The 23,684-nt window shown below is 37.2% G+C and overlaps 1 protein-coding gene across 1 annotated transcript in view; it reads left to right on the top strand.

Annotated features, from left to right (window-relative positions):
- Nucleotides 1–23,684, top strand: part of PARP8 (poly(ADP-ribose) polymerase family member 8) — a 200,283-nt gene that overhangs the window by 99,791 nt on the left and 76,808 nt on the right. The window contains exons 4-8 of the mRNA XM_023507640.1: nucleotides 8,440–8,477; nucleotides 16,584–16,673; nucleotides 17,265–17,335; nucleotides 18,814–18,891; nucleotides 20,757–20,851. Of these exons, the coding sequence (XP_023363408.1) occupies nucleotides 8,440–8,477; nucleotides 16,584–16,673; nucleotides 17,265–17,335; nucleotides 18,814–18,891; nucleotides 20,757–20,851 (372 nt within the window). The remainder of the gene's footprint in view (nucleotides 1–8,439; nucleotides 8,478–16,583; nucleotides 16,674–17,264; nucleotides 17,336–18,813; nucleotides 18,892–20,756; nucleotides 20,852–23,684) is intronic.

Here is a 23,684-nt window from a genome sequence, read left to right as displayed (position 1 = left end):
GGGAACGTTCTATTCTGCTTAGGTCCTTGGAGAAGTTCCATAGGAAGTTGTCCCTGGAATTCCTTCTTGAAGAGGGGCAGGAAGTACGCTTCAGGGAAGTAAGTCAGTGATAAGGAGGTAATTTTAATTGATTACTTGGTGTGTCAGATTTCTATTCTAACTGCTTTACATGTATTAACTTGTTTGCTTCTCATAACAACCATAGATCTGTACTACAGATGAGGAAACTGAAGCTTAGTGGTTAATCATTTACTGTGAGGTCACGTGGTTCATAATGGCTCCTTTCCCCTATGTGAAAAGAAAGAGACTTGTTTTGGGAATGACAGTCTGGAGTGTTTGGAAGTTAAGTTTTGTAGGTATTTGTTGAAATGTTGACAGTACAGATAATGAAAGTCTTGAGAGACATAGGAGTTGGAATTTGACTCTGTAGAACTCCCATCTGTGTTTATTAGACACACGGTCAGAATCACCCGGTGTGCTTTTCAGAAAGGCAGATCTTCAAGCTCCACTTTAGTTCCACTAAATCAGAATTGTCCTGCCTCTGAATATGGCCCAGGGACTTATATCCTGTAAGGAGAGCTATCATTCCTAACAGCAGGTGCTACCATTAATTGTCTCTCATTTTTTTCTTTTTGGTATTTTATTGGCTAAATTGAAAAGTATTGTAAGGAAGGCTATGAGTTTCATTTTGTAAAAGTTGGATTTAATTCGATTATGAAATGATCCTTTGGAAAATGCAAAAGAAAGTGCATCTTCGATTTGGAGGCACAGAGATTTTGAGCCTTCTGATTATGTTTGTAGGAGACTCTTAATGGATTTGTTTGAGATTATTCATAGTGAAAAATAGAGCAATAAGCATGGCCTGGGAAGCCCTGAAATATGAAAGCTCAACATGAAATAGGAAAATGTGGCTCAGCGCCCATAGCTCAGTGGTCAGGGAGCCGGCCACATACACTGGGGCTGGCGGGTTTGGACCCCGCCAGGGCCTGCTAGACAACAATGACAACTACAACAAAAAAATAGTTGGGCATTGTGGCGGGCATCTGTAGTCCCAGCTACTTGGGAGGCTGAGGCAAGAGAATCGCTTAAGCCCAAGAGTTTGAGGTTGCTGTGAGCTGTGATGCCACAGAACTCTACCCAGGGCGACATAGTGAGACTGTGACTCAAAAAAAAGGAAAAGGAAATATGAGAATGTGACAAGTGAAGGGATTAAAGAATTTATGTAAGAAAAGAACTAGGGAGAGAAAAGGCCAATGGCTCCATGAAGAAGCAGAATTTTGGTGGACTAGGAGCGGAAGCCCAGTTACAATGTGGAAGTGCGAGTGGGTTGAGGGAAAGGATTAGGTTACTCTTTGTAAAAACTCGACTGTAAAATGAAGAAAAGCAGAGTGATAATTAGAAGGAGTGATAGTGTAAATGGTAAATGGAAAGTTTAAACATGACTAGCGTTTTTCTTATTACGTGATGCACAGTTATGTTAAAGGTAGGACAATAATAGATATAAGCCAAGAATCAAATTTACTTTCATCTGAGAGCCAGCAGAGAACAACCATTAAAATTGGTCATTTTTCAAGCCATGTTCCTATCAGCACCTATCTGCAGTAGATGTATTTATTCCTGGAATAAATGGAAATGTGTTTCAGCTGTTCAAATTACATTTACCTTAATGTATCAGAAACCCCCCTTTTGTTAAATCCTATTCTATATCATTATTTTTTCTCAGTTGCCTTGCATTGTATGTATACAATAGTTCATATAATCCTATTTTTTTCTGGAAGTTTAGCTTTCTTAAAAACTCATTTTTTTAAAATTTAAAATAGCACTTCCTTTTCTTTGTGGCTAAATTCTTTTCCCCCAAATAATTATTTTTGATAATTTTCAAATTGTGGCATTGTTAGATGAAATTAATAGAACCAAGTCCCAAATGGAGTGTGGGTTTATGAGTTCTGTACAGCAAGTAGGTGGATTAATCTTCAATAAGAGGACAGAGAATTCTTCCTTTCTGGGCACCAGGAGAGAGGCATGAGCTTGTAGGTGGTGGATGGTGGGAGACAGAATTAAGGAACCGCCTTGGGGGAGTAGCCATATGATAATCTCTCTTAATATGGGAAGAAAACGTTTTGATGATAGGGAAAGAGCATAAAAGATGTGAAGATATATTTAGCTGGAGAAATTGTTTTAAATGTTAAAGGGTAAGGTAAAAAAGGTATTGCACAATAAAATATTGGTTTTTGCTTGTTCTGTCAAAATTTCTGGATGTAGTTAAAGAAGTATGAGCTTAGGATCTGCGAGTTTTGCAGTCACAATATTTTGGGGCTCAGCTGCAAAATGCAGATACTGAGTCAGTGTACTGGAAAGGTCTTCTAAGTCTAAAACTCATCTTCAATTCTAAGTTCCAGTCTCCATTATGTAAAAAGCCACCACCTGATACTCTTAAAAGAATTTTCTTGATCCTGTGAACTTGGGATCTAAGACTAAATTCTGTTTATTTTTAGCTCTTTGCAGACATTTCAGAAGGTAATGGAATTAGTGGTAAGTTTATATTCAAGAAAGACCTCATGAATGATTTCAGTTCTAGGGTTGAACAAATATATAAGCAAAATATAAAATTAGATAACTGCTGAACACCTAAGGGCTGTTTCAGGAGGTCCTTCAGCAGGAGTTGGCTGTGAAAAAATGTCTTTGGTTGGGCCAGATGCTTTTAGAGGAATAAGAGATAAAAGTAGCCATTTTGTTTGGAAATTATTGAGGTGTAATAGAAATAAGTTATAGATACTAGTTTGGAACTTGTGATTTTTAAGAACCTTGCATTGGGGGTGGTGCCTGTGGCTCAGTGGGTAGGGCACCTGCCCCATATACTGAGTGGAGTGGGTTCTAACCCCACCCTGGCCAAATTTCAACAAAAAAATAGCCAGGCATTGTGGTGGGCGCCTGTAGTCCCAGCTACTTGGGAGGCTGAGGCAAGAGAATCACCTAAGCCCAGGAGGTGGAGGTTGCTGTGAGCTGTGACACCACTGCGCTCTACCGAGGGCGACAAAGTGAGACACTGTCTCTAAAAAAAAAAAAAAAAAAAAAAAAGAACCTTTCACTGTGTTCTGCCTATAGTATATACCAAACACATATTTGACTGGCCTGAGTTTCTCTGGCAAAGCACTGTGGTGTAATTAATTGTAATTTAGCACATTCCAAAATTCTGAAGGCATTTTTTTCTTCCTGAATAGGAGTGAGCTTATTCCAGATTTTTCTCTCTTCTCACGTTCACCTTTCATTTCCACTTGTCCACAGCATTTTTTTGCTTGCTTTATGCTATTTATCATGTACAGCGCATACTACCCATACTCTTAACCCTGCTAAAGCTTTGCCCCTTACTTTTTTTTTTTTTTTTGGCACTACCTGTTAGGGCCTTTAGCTCAATCATCCGTGTCTGCCTCCCCTAGATCGTTTCCCTTAGAACTCTGTAAGCCACAAAGTGAAACTGATTAGGATTTTACAGTCCTGGTGATTTTCCTTCTGGTATACTACCCCCAAAATGCTATAGCACAAGGAGCTGATGAATCATTTTTGCAGGGCTTCTGCTTGGTATTTTACATTTGAAAAATTAGGTATGGTCATGAGCATAGGAATGTCTCCTGAGATCCCAAGGACAATCCAGCCATAAAATAAAATCATCAATGTTAGCTTTGATCTCTGATAAACATAATAGATAGTATGTTTTAGCAAATTGACTTCCCCAGAGAACATTCATTCATGTAAAATCTCACTTCTGTAAATTTTAATTGCTTGTGCTGGAAGCTGACTAAAATTACTCAGCACCTGCTGCTATGTGTCTGGGCTGTCCTGGGGTCCTTACACCTGTTAAGTCATTAAATCATCACAGCAGGCTCTTAAGGTAGGTATGGATTCTTCCATTTTACTGAAGATTGAATCTGAATGTATTTAACTGTTTGTATTTTTTTTTTTTAATGCCACCAGTCCACTTTGACTCCTGTTTGCCCGACTCAGACTACAACAGGCTCTCGAACTAGAGGTGGACCAAGGGATGGATTAAGGCCTCATTTTGGATTTAGACATTGATTTGGATAAAAAATGAAGCCAACTGCTGTTGGTTTAGATGGTAGGCTGTTGGGAATTAATTCAGCTTAGTCCTGAGCATAATCTCTGGCAAGGGGCCAGGCTTCTGTCACCCAGTACTGCCAGATCAGAAGGGGTGCCTTCATCATCAATTTTATTTCTACATAGTACAGTTCCACTGTATGAGAGTGAATCATGGGAAAGTAAGTTCATGCGGGGTCAGAGTGTATGTCTCCCGCAGCTTGTTTGAGGCGTCATTGCCATGGATATTTTATCTTCTAATGCTCGGCATTTGACTCAGGGCCATGAGTCCCAAAGCTGGGCTGCTGGCCGGGCTCCAGCATCTGCCATTTGTTCCTTGCTTCTCGTTCCTGTTACATACTTCCCCACAGATATTTGCTTGTATTTTACTACCATGATAACTTTTTAATCTGCTCTTTTCTTCAGTCTATCCTAAACATTGCCTAAACATTGGAGAGTAATTTTTTCAAACTACTCATTCTGCCTTAGAATACTATTGTGCCCTATACGCTGTGATTCTGTTTGTGTGTCATTCTTGAAGTGACAGAGTTCCAGAGAGGGAGAACTGATGAGTGGCCGTTTGGGCGCAGAGATGTTAGGTGAAGGGGATGGATGTGACTCTAGAAAGGGCAGCGCAAAGGAAATCTTTCTTCTGTATCTTGGTTTGCAGTAGTGGGTATGTGATTCACGTACATATGACATAGGATTGTACACAAACTGTTCACTAAGGTCAGTTTCCTGGTTTTATATATAAAAATATAAAATGTGTAAGCACTGGGGTGAAACTGGGTGTTACCATGGTACCTGTCTGTATGCAGGCTTTGCAACTGCATGGAATCTATATTGTATATGGTTTAAAAATTAAAAAGTAAAAAAGAATGCTGTTGTGCTCCAAAATATTGAAGTTCTTTTTGTCTGTCATATTCACCATGTCTCGTGGTCTGTGTTTTCCTTTGAAATAATCATCTGAAAGTATCTCTCCTGATTCTTCTTTTTTCTATTTAGAACTTATTTGACATTAACACAATGTTTGGCTTATACCTAGTTAGGAAAACAAACAAACAAACTGCTTCTTGATAATAATTGGACAATTGAATATGCTTTGAAAGAACAGCATATCCGTCCGTGGTCTTACTGACCTTCTCTCCTACCCATGTACTCATTCAGGTTTTCTTGTCTCTGCCTCATCTCTTGGAAACGTGAGCTTGCCTGGAAGGGCTGCATTGCTTTAGGGCCATGGTAGCAAAACCCTATAAGTCTAGTCACAAATTCTAAAAGGCAGCGACTTTTAAAAACTTTTTTACAAATCTGACTTGCTACTTGGTATCACCATCCCCTAAATTCTAAGTATTTTTTTTGGCCAAGGCTGGGTTTAAACCCACCACCTCTGGTATATGGGGCTGGCGCCCTACTCCTTTGAGCCACAGGCGCCACCCAATCCCCTAAATTCTAAAGGACAAGAATGAAGATACTGCTGTCATACAAATGAAGTAGGGTTTGCCAACAACTTATTTAAAATAGTTTAAAACTTTATGCCTATCATAAAACTTTGTCACTCCATTAGAAAAACAAACAAACAACTTTTCTGAGTCAGCATGCAGTGGCACCATCACAGCCCACAGCAACCTCCAACTCCTGGGCTCAAGCAATCCTCCCCAAAAGCTGGGACGACAGGTGCCTACCAGAACGTAAAAGGCAGTGACTTTTTAAGGACTTAAGACTCAGTGTCATATAGGCAAGAGGAACCAAGAAATGCAGGGTATGATCTATAATAAACCGTGTCCATCCATCAATTCAGATTTATTGAGATTTATAGTACAGTTGAACAAACTGTGTATCTTGGTATTCTGCAGTTATGGTGGCCTATGAAAATAAGTTTCAGATTTTGCAGTGTATTTAGTGATTTTTCTCGTCTATTTTAATTACTCAGAACTATGACTGTGAGAGTTGTCTGTTTCTCCCTGTAGCCGTGTCAGGTTTTGCTTTATGTATTTTGAAGCTTGGCTGTTTGGTCCGTGTCCATCCGTGAGTGTTATGCTTTCTTCCTGATGAACCAGCCCTTTTAGCATTGTGACCCATCTCTTTATATCTTTGTCTTCAGTCTTCTCATGCTTACTGTCTGCATGGTGTCTCTTTGCCGTCCTATATTTTAAATCTGTGTGTCTTCGTAGTTCATGTGGATACCTAAAACATAGCGTAAAGAGTTGGTTCTTGCTTTCTTTTATCCACTCTGGTCTTTTTATTTAGTGTGTTTTGTCCATTACCATCTAATGCAGTTATTATATGCTTAGATTCAGGGAAAAAAAAATCCTTCCTTTTTGTTTTCTATTCTTTTTGTTTTTTGTTCTTCTGTTCTTCCTTTCCTGCCTTCTTTTTGCCTAAGTGTTTCAAAATTAATTTTAGAATTTCACTTTAATGTACCCATTGGCTTTTTAGTAGTGTGTGTGTGTGCGCGCGTGTGTGCACACTTGTGTGCTTGCTCTAGGGATTGCAATACATTTCCTTAACTTTCCTCACAGTTATTATTTAGGGTTAATATCTTACATTTCACTTTGATAGGTAAGGACCTTGCAAACATTTCCCCCACCTGTTATTATGCTTTAATCATACATATTAATTTATGTACGCTTTAAATCCCACAATGAAGTGTTTTAATGTTTACTTTAAACATCATATGTATTTTTAAAACATTAAGAAAAAATGGTGTTTTTGTTTCTGTTGCTCTTCATTCCTTTTGGATATTGACTTTCTGTCTGATATTATTCAGTTAGGAGAACTTTGTTTAGAATGTCTCACAGTGCAGCTGTCTAGGGCCAAAGTTAACAATTTTATTTGAAAGTTTATTTTACTTTCATTTTTGATGGATATATAGATTGGATATAAAATTTTGAGTTGATCATTTTCTCTCCTTAAAAAGTCAGGATTGATTCTTCTCATCATTTCCTTGTATGTAATGTGTCTTTTTTTTTTTTTTTTGCCTGATGTAATTTTTTTTATATATTTGGTTTTCAGCAGTTTAACTAAGCACTCCTGGGTGTAATTTTCTTTGCTCTTACTCTATTCCAGGTTTTTTTTGACCTTCTTCAATCTGCACATCTATGTGTTTCCCTGAAATTGGGAACTTTTACGTTCTTATTTTCTCCTTCTCTCTCTCTCTCTTTTTTGCCTTATCCTCACTCATCTCGGCCAAAACTCTTAGCCACACAAATATTTGCCCTTTTGCTAGTGCCCTAGAGGTTCCTGATAGTTTGTTTTAGTTTCTTTCTTGCTCAGATTGGGATTTCCTTTATATCCTTAAGATTACTTAGACTTATTCTTGTGCCATCATAGTAGGTAATCCCAAGATGTGAGTCGTCTTTTCATTTAGGAAAGAGTTTACATTTTATTGTTTGTTCATACAGTGATTCTGAATTACCTTGGATTCACTTTGTGAATGATGTTTTGCATAGACTGTGTCTTCTCTGTGTTCCTTTGAAGAGGATTAATTTTTTCTTTTAATAGGCAGAACTTGGCTATTTAATTGGCTGAACTTAAACTAAATTTTGACTTCTCTGTGGCAGGTAGCAGTTCTACCAATCCCGTCAAATAGCTACTCTTGAACATGTGCTCTGTGTCATGCAGTAAATAGGTGGCTGTGCTACAAATGTAAATAGAATAGACTCGAACCTCAAGAGACTTGCAATCTAGTTGCTAGAGATAGAAAAGTGAACAAATAAGCGTGTTAGATTTTCATATGTCATATAAGTACAAAGCACTATTGTTTTATTTTTGAGACAACTCAATTCTTCTGAAAACAGGTAGTTTATTTTTTATTTATTTACATATGTGTACCCACTGCATATATGTACACCGCAGTGATGAGAGACTGGCTGATGAAGAATAACTGTTAGACTTTCATTTGGAAGAACAGGACATTTTTTCAAAAGTATATCATATTGTGGGGAAGTAATATTAAAAATAACTGTTTAAGTTCTTGAGTGCCAATAGGAGGAATGCTTTTTTTGGTAGGAAAAGATGACTTAATGAAATTTGAGCAAGCAAAACAAATGCTGATAAGTTAGGAGGTATTAGATGTTGCTAAAGTAAAAAGACCTCTGTCCCAAAAGAAGTTGGGAGAAAGATAGTCCAAAACGGTTTTAGAAAGACCAGCTTAGACTCAGGTAATTGTATCTTAAAAACCTGTTTCTGTTAGTTATAAAAGGAGTTTCCTTATCCATTACGGATGTTCTGTTTACACTTGTATCGGTATAAATGAATGGGTAATTGGAGGTAACCTCTTCTTTTATATAAGTACAGCTACCTCAGCAGTAACCTGAACCTTTTTTTCTTGTTCTCTTCTTTTGACAGTGTGTCTTACTCAGTACACGTATCTGAAGATTACCCAGGTATGCTTCTGTTCTTTTTCTTTCAATTCCAAATATTTATGTCATGACTCTTTTGAATATGTTTTTCTTCTGGAGATGTAAAAAGTCTATAAATATATCGTAGAGGTCATGCATTGGGAGACCAATGCACTGGGAGATCTATATAATGCAGAATTCTCTTGATTGCCTGTAAAGTGTGTGTCTTACTCTGAGACATAGTCCAGAATCAAAATCATTTCCCAATGAAAACTTCTTTACATGAGTCCTGTGACAGCTCCCTTGTGTAGTCTTATGTTACAATCAAAATAAAGCTTCCCTAAACTTGTCTAGTTATGGAACATCATTTCGCCATTCATAATGTAAAAATGATAGAGAACACTTACTAGTTCCCATCATTTTTCTAAGTATGCATGTATGTATGTATATTTTTTAGTATTTTTAAAAAATTTAGGCTTAATTCCCGTAGCACAGTGGTTACAGTGCCAGCCACATACGCCAAGGCAGGTGGATTCGAACCCGGCTGGACCTGATGAATAACAGTGGCAACTGCAACAAAAAATAGCTGGGCATTGTGGGGAGTGCCTGTAGTGCCACCTACTTGGGAGGCGGAGGCAAGAGAATTGCTTAAGTCCAAGAGTTTGAGGTTGCTGTGAACTGTGACACAACGGCCCTCTAAGTGAGACTCTGACTCAAAAAAAAAAAAAAAAAAATTATAATTTCTCGTGGAAAACTTTGTTAGCATTTAAGTTATTTTCTGTAGCACTTTGCATTAAGCATTTTATCTTTTTATAAGATTAAATATTATATTTGAAAATAATTTCTTAAATTATAAACTTACTTGTAATTATTTTGCTGTGTTCTCCATGTGTTTTAAGTATAATGTTCGATAAAAAACTGTTGTACAATTTTACAGTGGAGGTAATTTATTATCATGGACATGCCTATGTTTTATTAGTAACAAAGAGTTCTAGGCAAGTTTTACTAGAAGAACTAAAACAAGAAAAATTTGTGAGGAAAAATTTTTTGTAGACGGTTGTGCTATCAGCCCTCTCTTATGGTATGGTATGTCTTTGATGCTGAATGTTGGTTAGATATGACAGAAAAAACAACAGCTTCACTATTCATTGTAAATTTTATATTACTAAATCTTCTCAGTGAAGCGTGTTATAGAGATGTCAGCCATGAAAGATGCAGGACTTTAAGTCAAGGTGACGGAAATGCAAATTAAAGTCCATCTTGAAAACTCCATTAATTATTCTACAGCTCATGATTAAGTGGTAAAAGAGGCCTTGGGTAAACCACATTGACCAAATCTTTAGCTCTGTTTGTTTCCCAGAACTATTAATTGGGCTTTTTCTGCCTTCCTAGGAGCCCCACTGGGAATTCCAACATGTAAAAACAGAAATTTTAAATCAAAAGCATTGCAAACAAAGCATTATTTGTTCTCTTTTTACTGAATTTCCTTCTTGGAGCAACTTTGTAGTGAACTTCCAACATAATTTTATTTCCAGAAAGCAAAGGAGTGTAAATACACATGTTACTTGATCTATGTGATCATAGTAGGTTTATTTATCCTGCAATAAAACACAGGGATGATTGAATGAGATTGGCGCATTCTGGTCTGAATCCTGCGGCAGCGTTTTGAATTGGTTGATGCAGCGAGCACCAAGATGCACTGTACGTGCCGTTACACCAAGGACTTCCACATAGATGCTTTCAGTTGGTTCTAAACACCAGCTTGTAAGAAAGCCAGAACAGGGATGATTATGACATTCAGACCGGAGGGAATGTGCTGAGAGACATTAAATAATATTTCCCCAAACACCTGCAGTTCGGTCTTCCAATCAGGTGTTCTGATTCTTACTGCTTCTGGGGAAGTAGTAGTGTCAGTGTTTTTATGGAGCTTTTTTCAAAATGAACATTAATATATGATTATATTTTCCCTAATATTAAACTTTAATCCGCATTTATTTGTACGAAGAATTGTTATTTAATATGCTTGACTTTTTAGAAACCTAATATTATTTAAATATTATGTATTTGCTCTTCTAATATTTATACGTGTATTTTCTGCCTCTGGCTCTGGCTAGAACTTCTGGAGTAATTTTTAGTAATAGATATGAGAATTGGCAGTTTTGACCCTTTTCTCAAAATATGTGAGCACATCCGATTGCTTTCAGAAAAGGAAATATTATTCCTTTCCTCTTACCGATTTTTTTTTTTTTTTTTATTTTTAAAGAGTGAATATTAAGTTTTTGTAAAATTTTTGTTCGGCATCTGTTGAGGTATCATATGTATTTTCTCCTTTATGCAGTAAGGTGACAAGTTACCTTAGCAGATACCTTAATGTCTATCTGTAACAATTATGTTCATTTTGTCATGTATTTTAGCCAGTTGCTGAAGGACTTGAATTGTTCTTTGTGTATTTGTTAAAACATCCAAGCAAATCTCTCCAAGCCTGGTGCTTCTTAGGGATGGTTCTAGGGCAGTTGTCTTATTGTTTCTGGCATGATTATTGGTCTGTTTTGTCTCAGACCTTCCCTTCCCTTCTCTCTTCCCCTTTTCCCTCCCTCCCTCCCTCCCTCCCTCCCTTCCTTCCTTCCTTCCTTCTTTTCTTTCTTTCTTTCTTGACAGAGTTTCACTTTGTAACCCTGGGTAGAGTGCTCTGTCATCATCACTCACAGCAACCTCAAACTCCTGGGCTCCAGTGATTCTTTTGCCTTAGTCTCCCGAGTAGCCGGGACTACAGGTGCCTGCCACAACGCCGGGCTATTTCTTTAGAGATCGAGTCTCACTCTAGCTGAGGCTGGTCTCCAACTCCTGAGCTCAGGCAGTCCACCAGCCTCAGCCTCCCAGAGTGCTAAGATTGCAGGCAGTGAGCCACCGCGCCCAGCCTATGTCTCATTTAACATATTTTCTTCTTATAAGTCATTACGCTGGTGAAATGTCCTGATTTTTAAGCCAAAAGTATAGTGTTTAGTCTGTATGTGGAAAAATCTTCTGTTTCTCTGTGGCGAGTTCTCCTTTCTGTGTTTGTTGTTTATATTTGTTTTTGTCTTTTTCTTCCTTTGGTTTGTCTTCCAAAAATTGGCCCATTTTTTAAATTCTTTCAAGCAAATAGCTCTCTCTAATGTTGTGTTTACTTTCTAAATGACGTAATCTTGATGCCACCTTGAGTAGTTCCTCTGATAATGTTTCTTAGGATTATGTTTTCTACTTGCCCTAGATTATTTGATTCAATGACTTGTTCATCATCCAAGTTTGAAAATATGAAAATTTTTGCCCAGTGAAAACGTATGAGTATTGTCCTCCAAAGTCAGAATTGTGTCACCCTAGCTTATATTGCGAGGAATAGATGTGCCATTTTATAATTGTGATCTACTAATAATGAACTCATGCCACCTACTGAAATTCATAGTTTCTTTTTGTGAAAATGAAAATCGACAGGGTCCTTATTGAGACAGGCATACATAATGACATGCACATAAATGAAATGCTAAATATTATGTTGGCTGTTCAAAATAAAGCAGCCTCTCGATTTACTTGTTCTTCTTTGTGGATTTTATAGTAAAAACTTTTTTTTTTAATGGTAATGGCTTATAGAATAGGTGTGCGTATCACAAATCACCAGGATTCTTTAATGCTTAATCTGTTCCCACCTTTAATTAGGAAGTTTACCTCCTGATGGGAGTGAGTTCTGTCATCCTTCCTACATTCCTCGCTAGAAGTTAGAGGAATGCGGAGGCAGTTTCTAGATCCTCTAATACCGAAGAGTCTTGCCTGACCTAAGACACTTGAGTGCTGCATATAACTTGACGAACAGACCACTCAAGTGAGAATTAGAGTCCTGTGCAGTTTCTCTCAGGTTATGATGTCTAAAATACTGTTGTTTTTATACTTACTAAGCATTTATATTTAATAAGATATTGCAAATGTTTAGTGACAATACCTTCCATGTTTTACAATACACATAATATATAGTGACTAAGCACTGGATTAAGACAGAGTAAGGCTTCACCATTTACTAGCTGTGTAATTAATTACTTTTACTTAGTTTCCCTAAGCTTCATTTTCTTAATCTTTAAAATAGGGATAATAATTGACTGATTTAGAGGATGGCATGAAATCATGTAAAAATTGAGGGACAAGCTGGCCACCATAACTCTGGTTAGCACGTCAGCCCCACCCACCAGGGGTGGCAGGTTCAAGCCTGGGCTTGAGAAAACAAAAGGAAACAACAAAAAAATCAGGGACAATACTCAGAATATAACATAAAATCAACATAAGTATTGTTTAGTTATAGTTGTTATTTCTCTTAAATTATGTAGGAATGAAAAATGAACCGATTTGATCTAAATTAAGCTGCATTTAAAAGAGAATGAAAGCAACAGTTAAGACACTGTAGCTCACTTAAGTCTGCGTCTGCCAATTGTCCATGGAGATTGTAGTTATGCGGCCATAATCTGGTACAGAAACGAAAAGAAAATACGTACATTATTAACTGCTTTAGCAAAGGTCCTCTATATCACACACACGGAAGAATGTAGCTGTCCACAGAGGGTTTTAAGGAAATAACAAATAGGCAGCTCTGAAGAGGGAGAATTTCCGTGAAGGAATTTGAGTTTGAAAACATTATTCTGCCACTGACTCATTCTTTACCTCAAATGCATTCTGTAGCCCTTTGTATAGCCTACTTTTTTTTTTTTTAATCTCTAATCAAGAGTGATGTTGTTATTACAAATGTCAGAATAGTTTAAGGAAGATTTAGAATTATTTAAGCAATAATGAAAAGTACATGTAGAATGGGTTCATGTAGATTGAACTTCAAAGATCTTCATTTTGTGGCTTGTAAAATCAAAAACCAACAGCAGCTAGTTGGGAGTAGTAGTTTTAAAACTTCTTTAAAAAATATTTAATTATTAATAGTGGCACCTATAACTCAAGTGGCTAAGGCACCAGCTGTATACACCAGAGCTGGTGGGTTCGAATCCAGACCAGGCCTGACAAACAATGACAATGACAACCAAAAAGTAGCCGGGTGTTGTGGTGGACGCCTGTAGTCCCAGCTACTTGGGAGGCTGAGGCAAGAGACTCGCTTAAGCCCAGGAGTTTGAGGTTGCTGTGAGCTGTGATGCCATAGCACACTATTCAGGGCTATAGCTTGAGGCTCTGTCTCAAAAAAAAAAAATTAATTGTTAAATAAAGGTCGAATATATTTGAGGAGTACAATGTGATGATTTCATATATGAATACATACATGCATTACCACAATCAAATGAATACATTCGTCACCATCCCAGCTGTAGATTAGAACTCCAGAAGTCCCTCTTACCACTGTCACTAAAAGTTTGTGCCATTTTTTCACATTTTATTTATTTATTTATTGTAACAGCACCTACAATCCACTCTCCTAGGAAATTGCTACTATTCAGTACAATATTATTAATTAGCATCTTTATATGAAACATTAGACTGTAGGCTTATTCGTTCTATATAAGTGCAACTTCGAAGCGTGCCCCCTCCCCCCGTTTTAATTTGAGGTTAATGTGAAGGGTGCAGTCAGTTCATAATATTTGATTTGTTAGGTAGTGGCTGTCACACCATGCCTGTTCAGTGAGAGCACCCCCTCCTTCTCCGACTTGAATTAAAACGAGTTTTTCTCCTATATGGGCACGCATTAGCTCATCTACTGGCTTTGTATTAGTGTTGAGTCCAGGTTTGTGCACTTTTAAATATCTTTCCGTTTCTGCAAACCCCTGGCATCCACCGTTCTTATGCTCTGCTTCTGTTCAACTTACTTAGATCACAAATAAACGTGGAATCACGCGGTGTCTCTCTTTCCATCTTAAGATGTCCTCTACATTCTTTCATGTTGTTGCAAATGGCAGGATTTCTCTCTTTAGGACTGAATGAATATTCCATTAGCCGTGTGTCCCACAGTTTCTGTATTCAGTCATCTGCTGATGGAGACTGAGGCTGTTCCCCCCTTAGCTGTTGTGAGTGATGGTGCAGTGAGTTTGGAGACACAGATAGCTCTTTGAGACAATGATTTCATTTCCTCTGGATATATATTCAGAAGTAGGGTTGCTAGACTGCATCACAGAAGAAATGGATAATTTCCTGGAAATATAACCTACCAAGACTGAATCATGAAGACACAGAAAATCTGAGCAGATCATTTGTGAAGAAGGAGATCAAATCAATAATCAAAAACTTCCCAGTTAAGAAAAGCCCAGAAGCAGAGGGCTTTGCAAATGGATTCTTCTAAAAAATCAAAGCAGCATCTGGATTTGATGTGACTTCTTTACTCTTCTACACTTCTGATCACCCCTTGAGTTTACATTTGTGATCCAGTCTGGCATTTTATGTGTAATAATAATGGCATTTTAATAAGTAATGTTATGGTACCTGAGATCATTTTGATTTGGGATAAATTAGGCCAAAACCAGAAACTAAATGTACCCTAATGCCAAATACTAATCAAAATACCAACTGGCAGAAAAATCTCTTAGAAAATTGTATGTTTGAAGGCGTAATCCTCTCCTCCGACAGATCAACATGTATTCACCGAATTATATTCTCTTGAATCTAAGCTTCCTGCCTTCCAGGGTCATTCATTCTGAGAGAGAATCCTTTCAATTTGGTTATTCACTTTCCCACTTTCTTAAACATAATGTCTTAATTTATTCACTTCTGCTTTAGTAAACTCCCTCATTCCGCGGATTTTTGTGGGTATTCCCTTCTAGTTGTTGGTCAGCTTTAACTTCTCTTGCTCTCATGCTTCCTCTAAATACTCTTTCTGTCCTTAACCTTAGCTCAGAGGAATTCATTTTTGCACAGAGAAAACAGATAGCTAGCTTGATGATGTAGCAAATAACTTCTAATCAGTAAGACTCTGAGTGAGGGCTTGAGAAATAAAAGTCTATAGCAGGGGTTGGTATTTAACGCTAATCTAAGAAATGAGACAAACTCTGCTTCACATCTAATCCATACCCGCCCCTTCTTAATTCTGGATCGTTATTGAATCTTATGTCTATTGAGAGTCTTTTGCAGCTTAAACTGTATACATAAATCACTATCTTATGCTCATTTCTTAAGGTCTCAAAATATTACAGATGTTTCTTTGGAAATAAAGCAATGCTTTAGCGATCAATCAGTTAGAAATCATGTTCTCACTACACTGACACAATATTATGAAAACACAGCTCAAAAAGTTCTTTTACAGCATATTCAGTCAGCCATCTGAGCAATAATTTCCCTTGATGGGAATTGATCCATGCCTTTGTTATTCGTTGTTGATATTTTATACTATTTAATAGGTCACTGATGGGTGCATTATAGGACCGTTATCAATGAATTGGTGAAATGTTGGTCAAATAGCTGGCTCTCAGATTGCCCTTGCAGTCATCAATGCACAAGAGAAAAAACACCGAGGTCTGATATTACCATGGACTTGGAGATCCATGTTTATCAGGAAAAATGCCAAGCTTATAAAATATTTTTCCCCAGAGGAAGCAAACTGTGAAGAAGAAGTTGAAGGACTCAGGGGAATAATTTAATGTCCATACACTCGATGTTGTATAGTGTATGCAGTTAAATTAATTCATGGACGAATGATAATTGTAAACTTTATATCAACTTTATATATATATATATATAAGCAATATATATTTAAGCAATACAGAGAGTACAATTCACAACAAAATCCTTAGCTCCAGTTTTTGAATAGCTTGTATTTAATCCTTTTATTGTGGAGATTTTTCTTCTTCAGTTTCCTCTCTCTACTCTCTACCCCTGTTCCTGGTAGGAGAGAGTGATTTGGTGAAGGACCCTGTTCAGTGGAGGTGACCAGTTACATCCAGATGAGTCATGGCCACGTGGGATATTAAAGCCGTGTCAAGAATCTAGTGCTCTAGCAGATGAGGCATCTTTAGGCCCTTTACAATTACTCATACCTCACACATAAATCTGCAGTTCATTCTGTCCTTTTCTCCCTGAGTTTAATGAGAATAGTGTGCTTTATGAGAGTTGGCACAAAAGTGATGTGATGTAAATTTAACTGCGATTTTTATCAAGGATGTGTTTTTTCAAGTTCTTATGCCTTTAATTATCCATATTTCTTTGCAGATAATACATATGTGTCAAGTTCAGAAAATGACGAAGATGTACTAGTTACTACAGAGCCAATTCCCGTAATTTTTCATAAAATAGCAACAGGTAATAGCAATATATCTCTCATTCTAGGTTAATTTTTCTTAATTGCACATAAATGTTTTGTTTGGTTTTTTTTAACCGATAGAACAGATACTTATCTTCAGCATCGATTAAACCCAGTTTTCCATTCAAATATTCATCTAAAGTACATTAGCTTGTTTTTTGACCATTTTTAAATGCACAGGTTTACAGTACCCTAAAAGAAAATCCTGTTTAAATGTATTATGTTGATATTGCAAAACTGTTTTTTCTGCATTATGATAAACCGAATATTTGAAACCTATAATTTTGGCAATGAAGTTACTGTAAAGTACAGGGTGAATATAAAGTTTGTGTGCGATTTACTATGTTAAACTGTTTTAACCTATATAATAAGAGCTGAAGGAATCTGTGTAATGGTATTTCGTTTGATCACATTTTTCTGCGCAGTGAAAAATCAGAAAGCTTGCAGACCGTGTAATTTCAGAATATCCCAGAATTGTTTTGCAAAGGGAGGGAATCACTTTAGGGACAGTTTTATGCTGATACTCATGAACACTTGGTAAATAGCATACTGAAAACGAAAATAATTTTTAAATTACAACTTTCTTTCAGAGTTGAGAAAAACAAATGACATTAACTGTTGCTTATCCATAAAATCCAAATTACAAAAGGAAAATGGCGAGGTATGTGAGTTACGTTTTTCATTTTTTCAAAACAGTATAGATATACTTTAAATGACCTGTGTCTTTGTACTGCATATCTTCCAGGTAGTTCAAAATCACATATAGTGAATGAATGTTCAAAATGTTTTATATGGTAAAGAAAGTGGCTTAAAATTAACTCTGAGAAATAAGTTTTCTGCAAAATAATAGAAAAGTGGCCAAGTGTGGTGGCACCTGTCACTTATTTGGACATTAGGACCACTCTCGGCAATATAACACGACACAGTCTCTAAAGAAAGTAAAATAATAAACAAGAGGGTCTGACTTAAGTCTAAACACAATGTGTATATGAAAACAACTTACTGTGTATTTTGTCCATAATTGACTGAGGAACCCTTATGTAACTTACTATAACTTTACATGATTATATGTAATTTTGAGGGTGTATGTAGTCTTATTATTGTTCGGTATTTTTTAAAAAACTCATCTTTTCTCTCTGCTCTAATTTTTTTTACTTCAATCTATTAATAAATAACAGGATGTTGTTAAGTAAAATGTGGGCCCAGAAATTTTTTTGTTTTCAAAACGAGAGTTGGATATAATCTTCCCTTGCCGTTAGTCTTGTACCATTGGTGCCTCCCTTGTTTATCCCCGTCCAGAAGTACCAATTAAATAAAATCACCGTTAGACCTTTATCAAAGCCAAGTTCCCTTTTCAAGATATTTTGCTTTCCCTGAGAACTGGAAATTCAGTCCAAACATTTAGAGATGATTATGAAATATTGCATAACCAGATTCCCGTGTCCAAAAGAAACGACTTTTCTGCTGGCTGTGTTAATAAGGCCAGTTATGGAAACACTAGCGTGGATTTTCATTGTTTGTACTTCAGACGCATAAAAGATATGGCTCAGTTAATTAGAAACTCAAATTTCACATTAAAGCATACTAAATTAAATACTCTTTGGAAATCTGAATTGTAAAACAAATAATTTCTGTATACACAAAGTTCTCTTCATAATGGGATTCATATTTATTTTTATAATTCGATTTTTATATTATTGAATTCAGAGTGTCTTTTCTTTTGTGCCATTGTTTAGAGCTGGCAGTGGAAGTGAGAATAGTCTGGGATAAATAATGCTGAGGAAATTTTTACTAAAAATTGAATTGGCATGGGCTTGCCAAATGTTTCTTCAGAGCAAAACTGAAGGTTTTATTATACATATTTTTAATATACATCAATATTAAATTGCACAACTCACTTAAGATCAGTGAAAGAGGATTTCTTAAAAAAGATGTTCTTTAAAAGAGCTGAAGGCACCCACAGAAATGTTTGCCTTTTACTACCTTTTGTTTAGGGATTATACTGTAGAGAGAATGTTTTAGATATAAAATCCACATAATATGCACCACACCGGCCCATTGTAACAACTTGCTACTTTATTTTAGAAAAGAGGCAAACTAGTTTGATCATTAAAATTGTCTCTCTTTTATTATTCTAAGGAGTCAAGACAGAATAGTACGGTGGAAGAAGATTCTGAAGGCGATAATGATTCTGAAGAATTTTATTATGGAGGACAGGTAGGTAAACACGGTCTTCCAAATATCCGATCCCAAAGTTGTAATAGCTATATCATTCTCGTGGAAATCTGTGCTTGAGAGTTACGAGACCTGTGTGTCATGCAGAGTTCTGTAACTCACTAGTTACAATAAATAAAATACAATCTGTATCATTTATCTGTTTCACACTTTCTACTTAGATATTTTCAGGCATTAAGTTTACCTTTGCAATAATTTTCACTGTAATCATTCATTTACATTGAAGTTGTCTTAATTCATTCAGAGATTGTGCAGATAGCATTTTATTGTTTTTGACTTCCATGTTTTTGTCATTGAGACAGAGTCTTACTCTGTTACCCTGGGTACAGTGCTGGGGAGTCATCATAGCTCAGAGCAAACTCCTGGGTTCAACCAATCCTCCTGCAGCCTCCTAAGTAGTTGGGATGACCGGCACCCTTCATGAAGCCTGGATAGTTTTTCTATTTCACTAGAGACGGGTCTCGCTCTTGCTCAGGCTGATTTCACACTCTTGAGCTCAAGCAGACTACTTGCCTTGTCTTCCCAGAGTGCTAGTATTATAGGCGTGAGCCACTGAGCCCGGCTAACTTTCACATTTCTTAAGCGTAATTTTTGGTCAGTCAATATTTTGAAATAGTGATACTTCTAGTAAGAGTATACTTTGTTAATTTTAAATAGGAGATGGTTTATAAAAATTTGATGGGCTCTAAGTATTGAATATCCTCATTATTCAATTATTTGAATTCATTGTGTTGAAAAATTGTTATGAAGAAATACTATAACTTAAACACATGAAAATAGCCTAGTCACATAAAGAAAAGGCTCCTCAGATGTTTCTGGGATAATGTTAAAATTTAAAACCGAGCAATTAATTTTAGGGTGTAGCTACACAGTATGTTATTCTATTCCTATAAACTACTTGGTCAACTATGCTTTCTAATTGGATTATATTGGTTAATATAATGGGAGGGTAATATGTTAAAGAAGGGCATAAAAGCCACACTTATTCTGTAAAAAAATGCAAGTACATTTATTTATTCAGAATAGAAAATCAGTAATTATGTTCAATCAAACATAAGCAAAGCAGTAGACAGATGAACATGATAAAACTAGCTTTCTGCTTCTTCTCTCCAGGAATAGCTCTCTAGCGATGTGCTAGTTTTCTGAATAAAATGATTCTTTAACCAATATCACATTTTAACATTATGGAAATCATTCTTCCAATTTGAGTTTTGTTTATACAACTAATTCTCGCAGAAAGGAAGTAAATGCTTTCCTTCAGTCTTGATGTTTGGTGTAGACTTTTTCAGATTACCTGCCATTTTCCTCCTTTTGGATACTTGCTTTTTCTTTGTATTACAATAGGCTGATTCTGCTTGGCGCCTGTGGCTCAAGTTGGCTAAGGCGCCAGCCACATACACCTGAGGTGGCAGGTTCGAATCCAACCTGGGTCTGCCAAACAACCATGATGTCTGCAACCCAGAAAAATAGCCAGGCGTTGTGGCGGGCACCTGTGGTCCCAGCTATTTTGGGAGGCTGAAGCAGGAGACTCGCTTGAGCCCAGGAGTTAGAGGTTGCTGTGAGCTGTGATGCCACAGCACTCTACCCAGGGGGACAGCTTGAGGCTCTGTCTCCCTCCCCCCCAGAAATAGGCTGATTTTAACATTTAAACACAATAATTTATTCTGGCATGTGTGAACCTAGGATATTAGTCTCGGTATGCGACTTAATTGCCTGTGTTTTTAAATGAAGCTAACAGTGTTCATGGCAGAATGTTCAGGGTGACCCATCCAAAGGTTATGGCTTATGGTACTTCTGATTCTCTTCGCCTGTGAGACACTTGCTTCTGATTCATCCCTTTCTGTTAGGTGAACTATGACGGGGAACTGCACAAGCACCCACAGCTGGAAGCGGATTTGTCCGCAGTCAGAGAGATCTACGGGCCACACGCTGTTTCTCTCAGGTAAATAACTCCCTTTGGTGAATAAAGGGAGCTAAAATCATTAGGTTGGTCCCTGGGTTTTCTCCTGGAGTTATCTAAATTAAAGGAAAAATTTAATGGATAATTATATTTGAAGGTGTGTATGAGAGGTTCTCTTGCTTCTGCTTATACAAAGTGGCATCTTTAACGTTGTTTGGGTTTTTTGTACACGAGATTTAAGATACCCGATTGCATTAAATAAATTAGTTATTTGAGGGAGTCAGTTGGAAAAAATGAGAGTCTTAAGTGGTGTCATAATTAATTCCTGAAATGGATTTGGCCAGCTGGGCCCATTATGTTACCGTAAATCAAGGCCATATCCTTGTGAACAATAAAAATAAATAATGCCTAACACTGGTATCCAAATCATGTTGTCATCCGGTCCTTAAAAACAAAATGACATAAATTAGACAGTGCTTGTTTGAATGATAATGTATTTTATTCTGGGGTTGCCTAACATGTTATTTGGTGATAAGTTTTTAGATCGTTTTTTAAAATTACTTTCAATCATTCAGAACACCCCACCTTTCTTATTTGCCTTTCTTTTCTTCCCTTAGTGTAGGGAGAAAGCTTTTCCTGCCATCATGATAGCTTCCAGCAGTCAACGCTGCTTTTTTCACATTCTTTGCTTACAGTAGAGTCTCCAGGGAATTCCAGAACCCTCTCGGAGCCAGGCCTCGGTTCAAGCCCCATATCCACTCATAACACCCAGATAACGTATTCCCTGTGAACTGTGGGCACCTGCACAAGCAGTTCTCTCGTCAAGGAACGCATCCCTGCATATTGAGTTGCTATGTCTATTCCAGCCCCAGTTCACGGGGCAGCTTCTCTCTGTGCTCTCATTGACTCCTCAGTGCAATTCTGTCCCCTGGACTCCCATCACGTTTGGCTCTCGCCTCATTTATTATCCTTTTCATGTCTTATAATCATTGGTTTGGTTCTCTTCTGGACTGAATTCTGTGAATGCTCGGGCAGGGCGTTCTTCTCGCTTTGTTTTGGTTTGGTTTTTAATTGCTCTTCCATTCTGTTATTTAGCATAGCATGGGACATACATGAAATACAGGCTGGTGAGTTCTCGATTGTTTTCAGTGGCAACATCTCTTAGAAAAATGTGTTCATATTTCCTGGTTCTACCTTCTTCAGTGGACATATCCATATTTTGAGAGAGAAATGGGAAGTACAGCATAGGTAGGCATAATTTAAAATTGTCCAACATTTAGTTTTAACTGCAGAAATAGAAACCCACTGCCATCCACAGCCTAAATACACCCTTTCTCTCCCACTCACAGAGGTGTGTTAGGCTGCCATTAAGTGAGAGTGTTGTGATTACATTTGTTAAAGCAAATCTTTACTGAACTTCAGCGTTTTATCAAATTAGCTAAGATAGTTTCAAAGTCTCTGTTACAGCTCTGGTTCAGGTAATTTGGATATTCAATAAGTGTAACAAAATCAATATATGAAAAGTCTATGTGTTATATTTGACAGTTGTAATGCGACATAGAATTCAACTTCTTTACACTTGAAATACACATTTCCTTTTAGAGAAAAAGTGTAGCACATGTAAATTGCCTTCCTAAAGATTTTTCTAAAACATTATTTCCATGCTGTCTAACCCCCAGTCATATTGCCATGTGTATATAAATTGTTTTTGTTTTCTTTACGAAGCATTCATCGAACACTTGTGATGACCTCTATCAGTATATTCTGTTATTAATAAAATTATTGATAATTGTTAACTATTAAAACAAGATAGATGTTTGCAATTTCAGTCAAATGAAGTTTCTAAAGTCGTATATGAATTATTTTCCCTTGCCTATTTCGCTGATAGGATCCGAATTAAATGTTACTGAATACAAAGCCAAGTTCCTGCCTGCTCTAGATTTCCTCGAGCTGCAGAGGATGTTTCCAGAATAAATAACTTTCCCAAGCCCTCATGGGATAAAGAAAAATCATAGCACGACTAGTCTGATTTACTTAAATAAGAATGAATTTACTGTCTAGTCTCAAAGACTGAGACTTGGACACATGGGAAAAGGAGTGACTAGCTAGGCAGAAGGTCTTAGAATCATCTCCCCTGTAAAGTTCTAAGTCTATTGAAAACAGACTGTCTTAATTAGCTGTTCTTTCACTTAATTGAGGCTTATAAGAACTTAATGGAGTTTGAAGAGCAAAAGTACCTCAATCTGCACAATAGGCTATTTGGAGTCATTTTTTTAATGTGCCACCTAATGAGAAAGGCTGCTAACCACATCTGAGTTCCCGGTATGGGACGGAAGCAACTGAGATTGCCTAGACGGAGGCAAAACCCCTTTATTTATTTATTTATTTATTTATTTATCTGTAGAGACAGTCTCACTTTATCGCCCTCCGTAGAGTGCCGTGGCGTCACACAGCTCACGGCAACCTCCAACTCCTGGGCTTAGGCCTCTTTCCTCAGCCTCCCAAGTAGCTGGGACCACAGGTGCCCACCACAACGCCCGGCTATTTTTTGTTGCAATTTGGCCAGGGCCAGGTTTGAACCCGCCACCCTTGTTATATGGGGTCAGTGCCACAGGTGCCACCTGGCAAAACCCTTTTAAAGTAGGCTGTACAAAATATTCAGAAAAAGCGATTGATGATAGATTTATTACTTAAGTAGGTAATGACAGCTCTACTTGGCCAAACCATTCAAGAGCATAATACTGGCTATGTTGAACCCTGCGTGCAAACACTGATGGTCATGTGGTAAATCTGATTCATGGTCTTTTTTTTTTTTTTTTTTTTGCAACAGGCCGTTGCTCTGTTTTCCAGGCTAGTGTGCAGTGACCTAATAATA

The sequence above is a fragment of the Otolemur garnettii genome, unplaced genomic scaffold (genome assembly GCF_000181295.1).
Source record: "Otolemur garnettii isolate 467f Iridium unplaced genomic scaffold, OtoGar3 scaffold00005, whole genome shotgun sequence".
NCBI classification, from domain to species: domain Eukaryota; kingdom Metazoa; phylum Chordata; class Mammalia; order Primates; family Galagidae; genus Otolemur; species Otolemur garnettii.
This window is presented reverse-complemented; position numbering and strand designations above follow the sequence as displayed.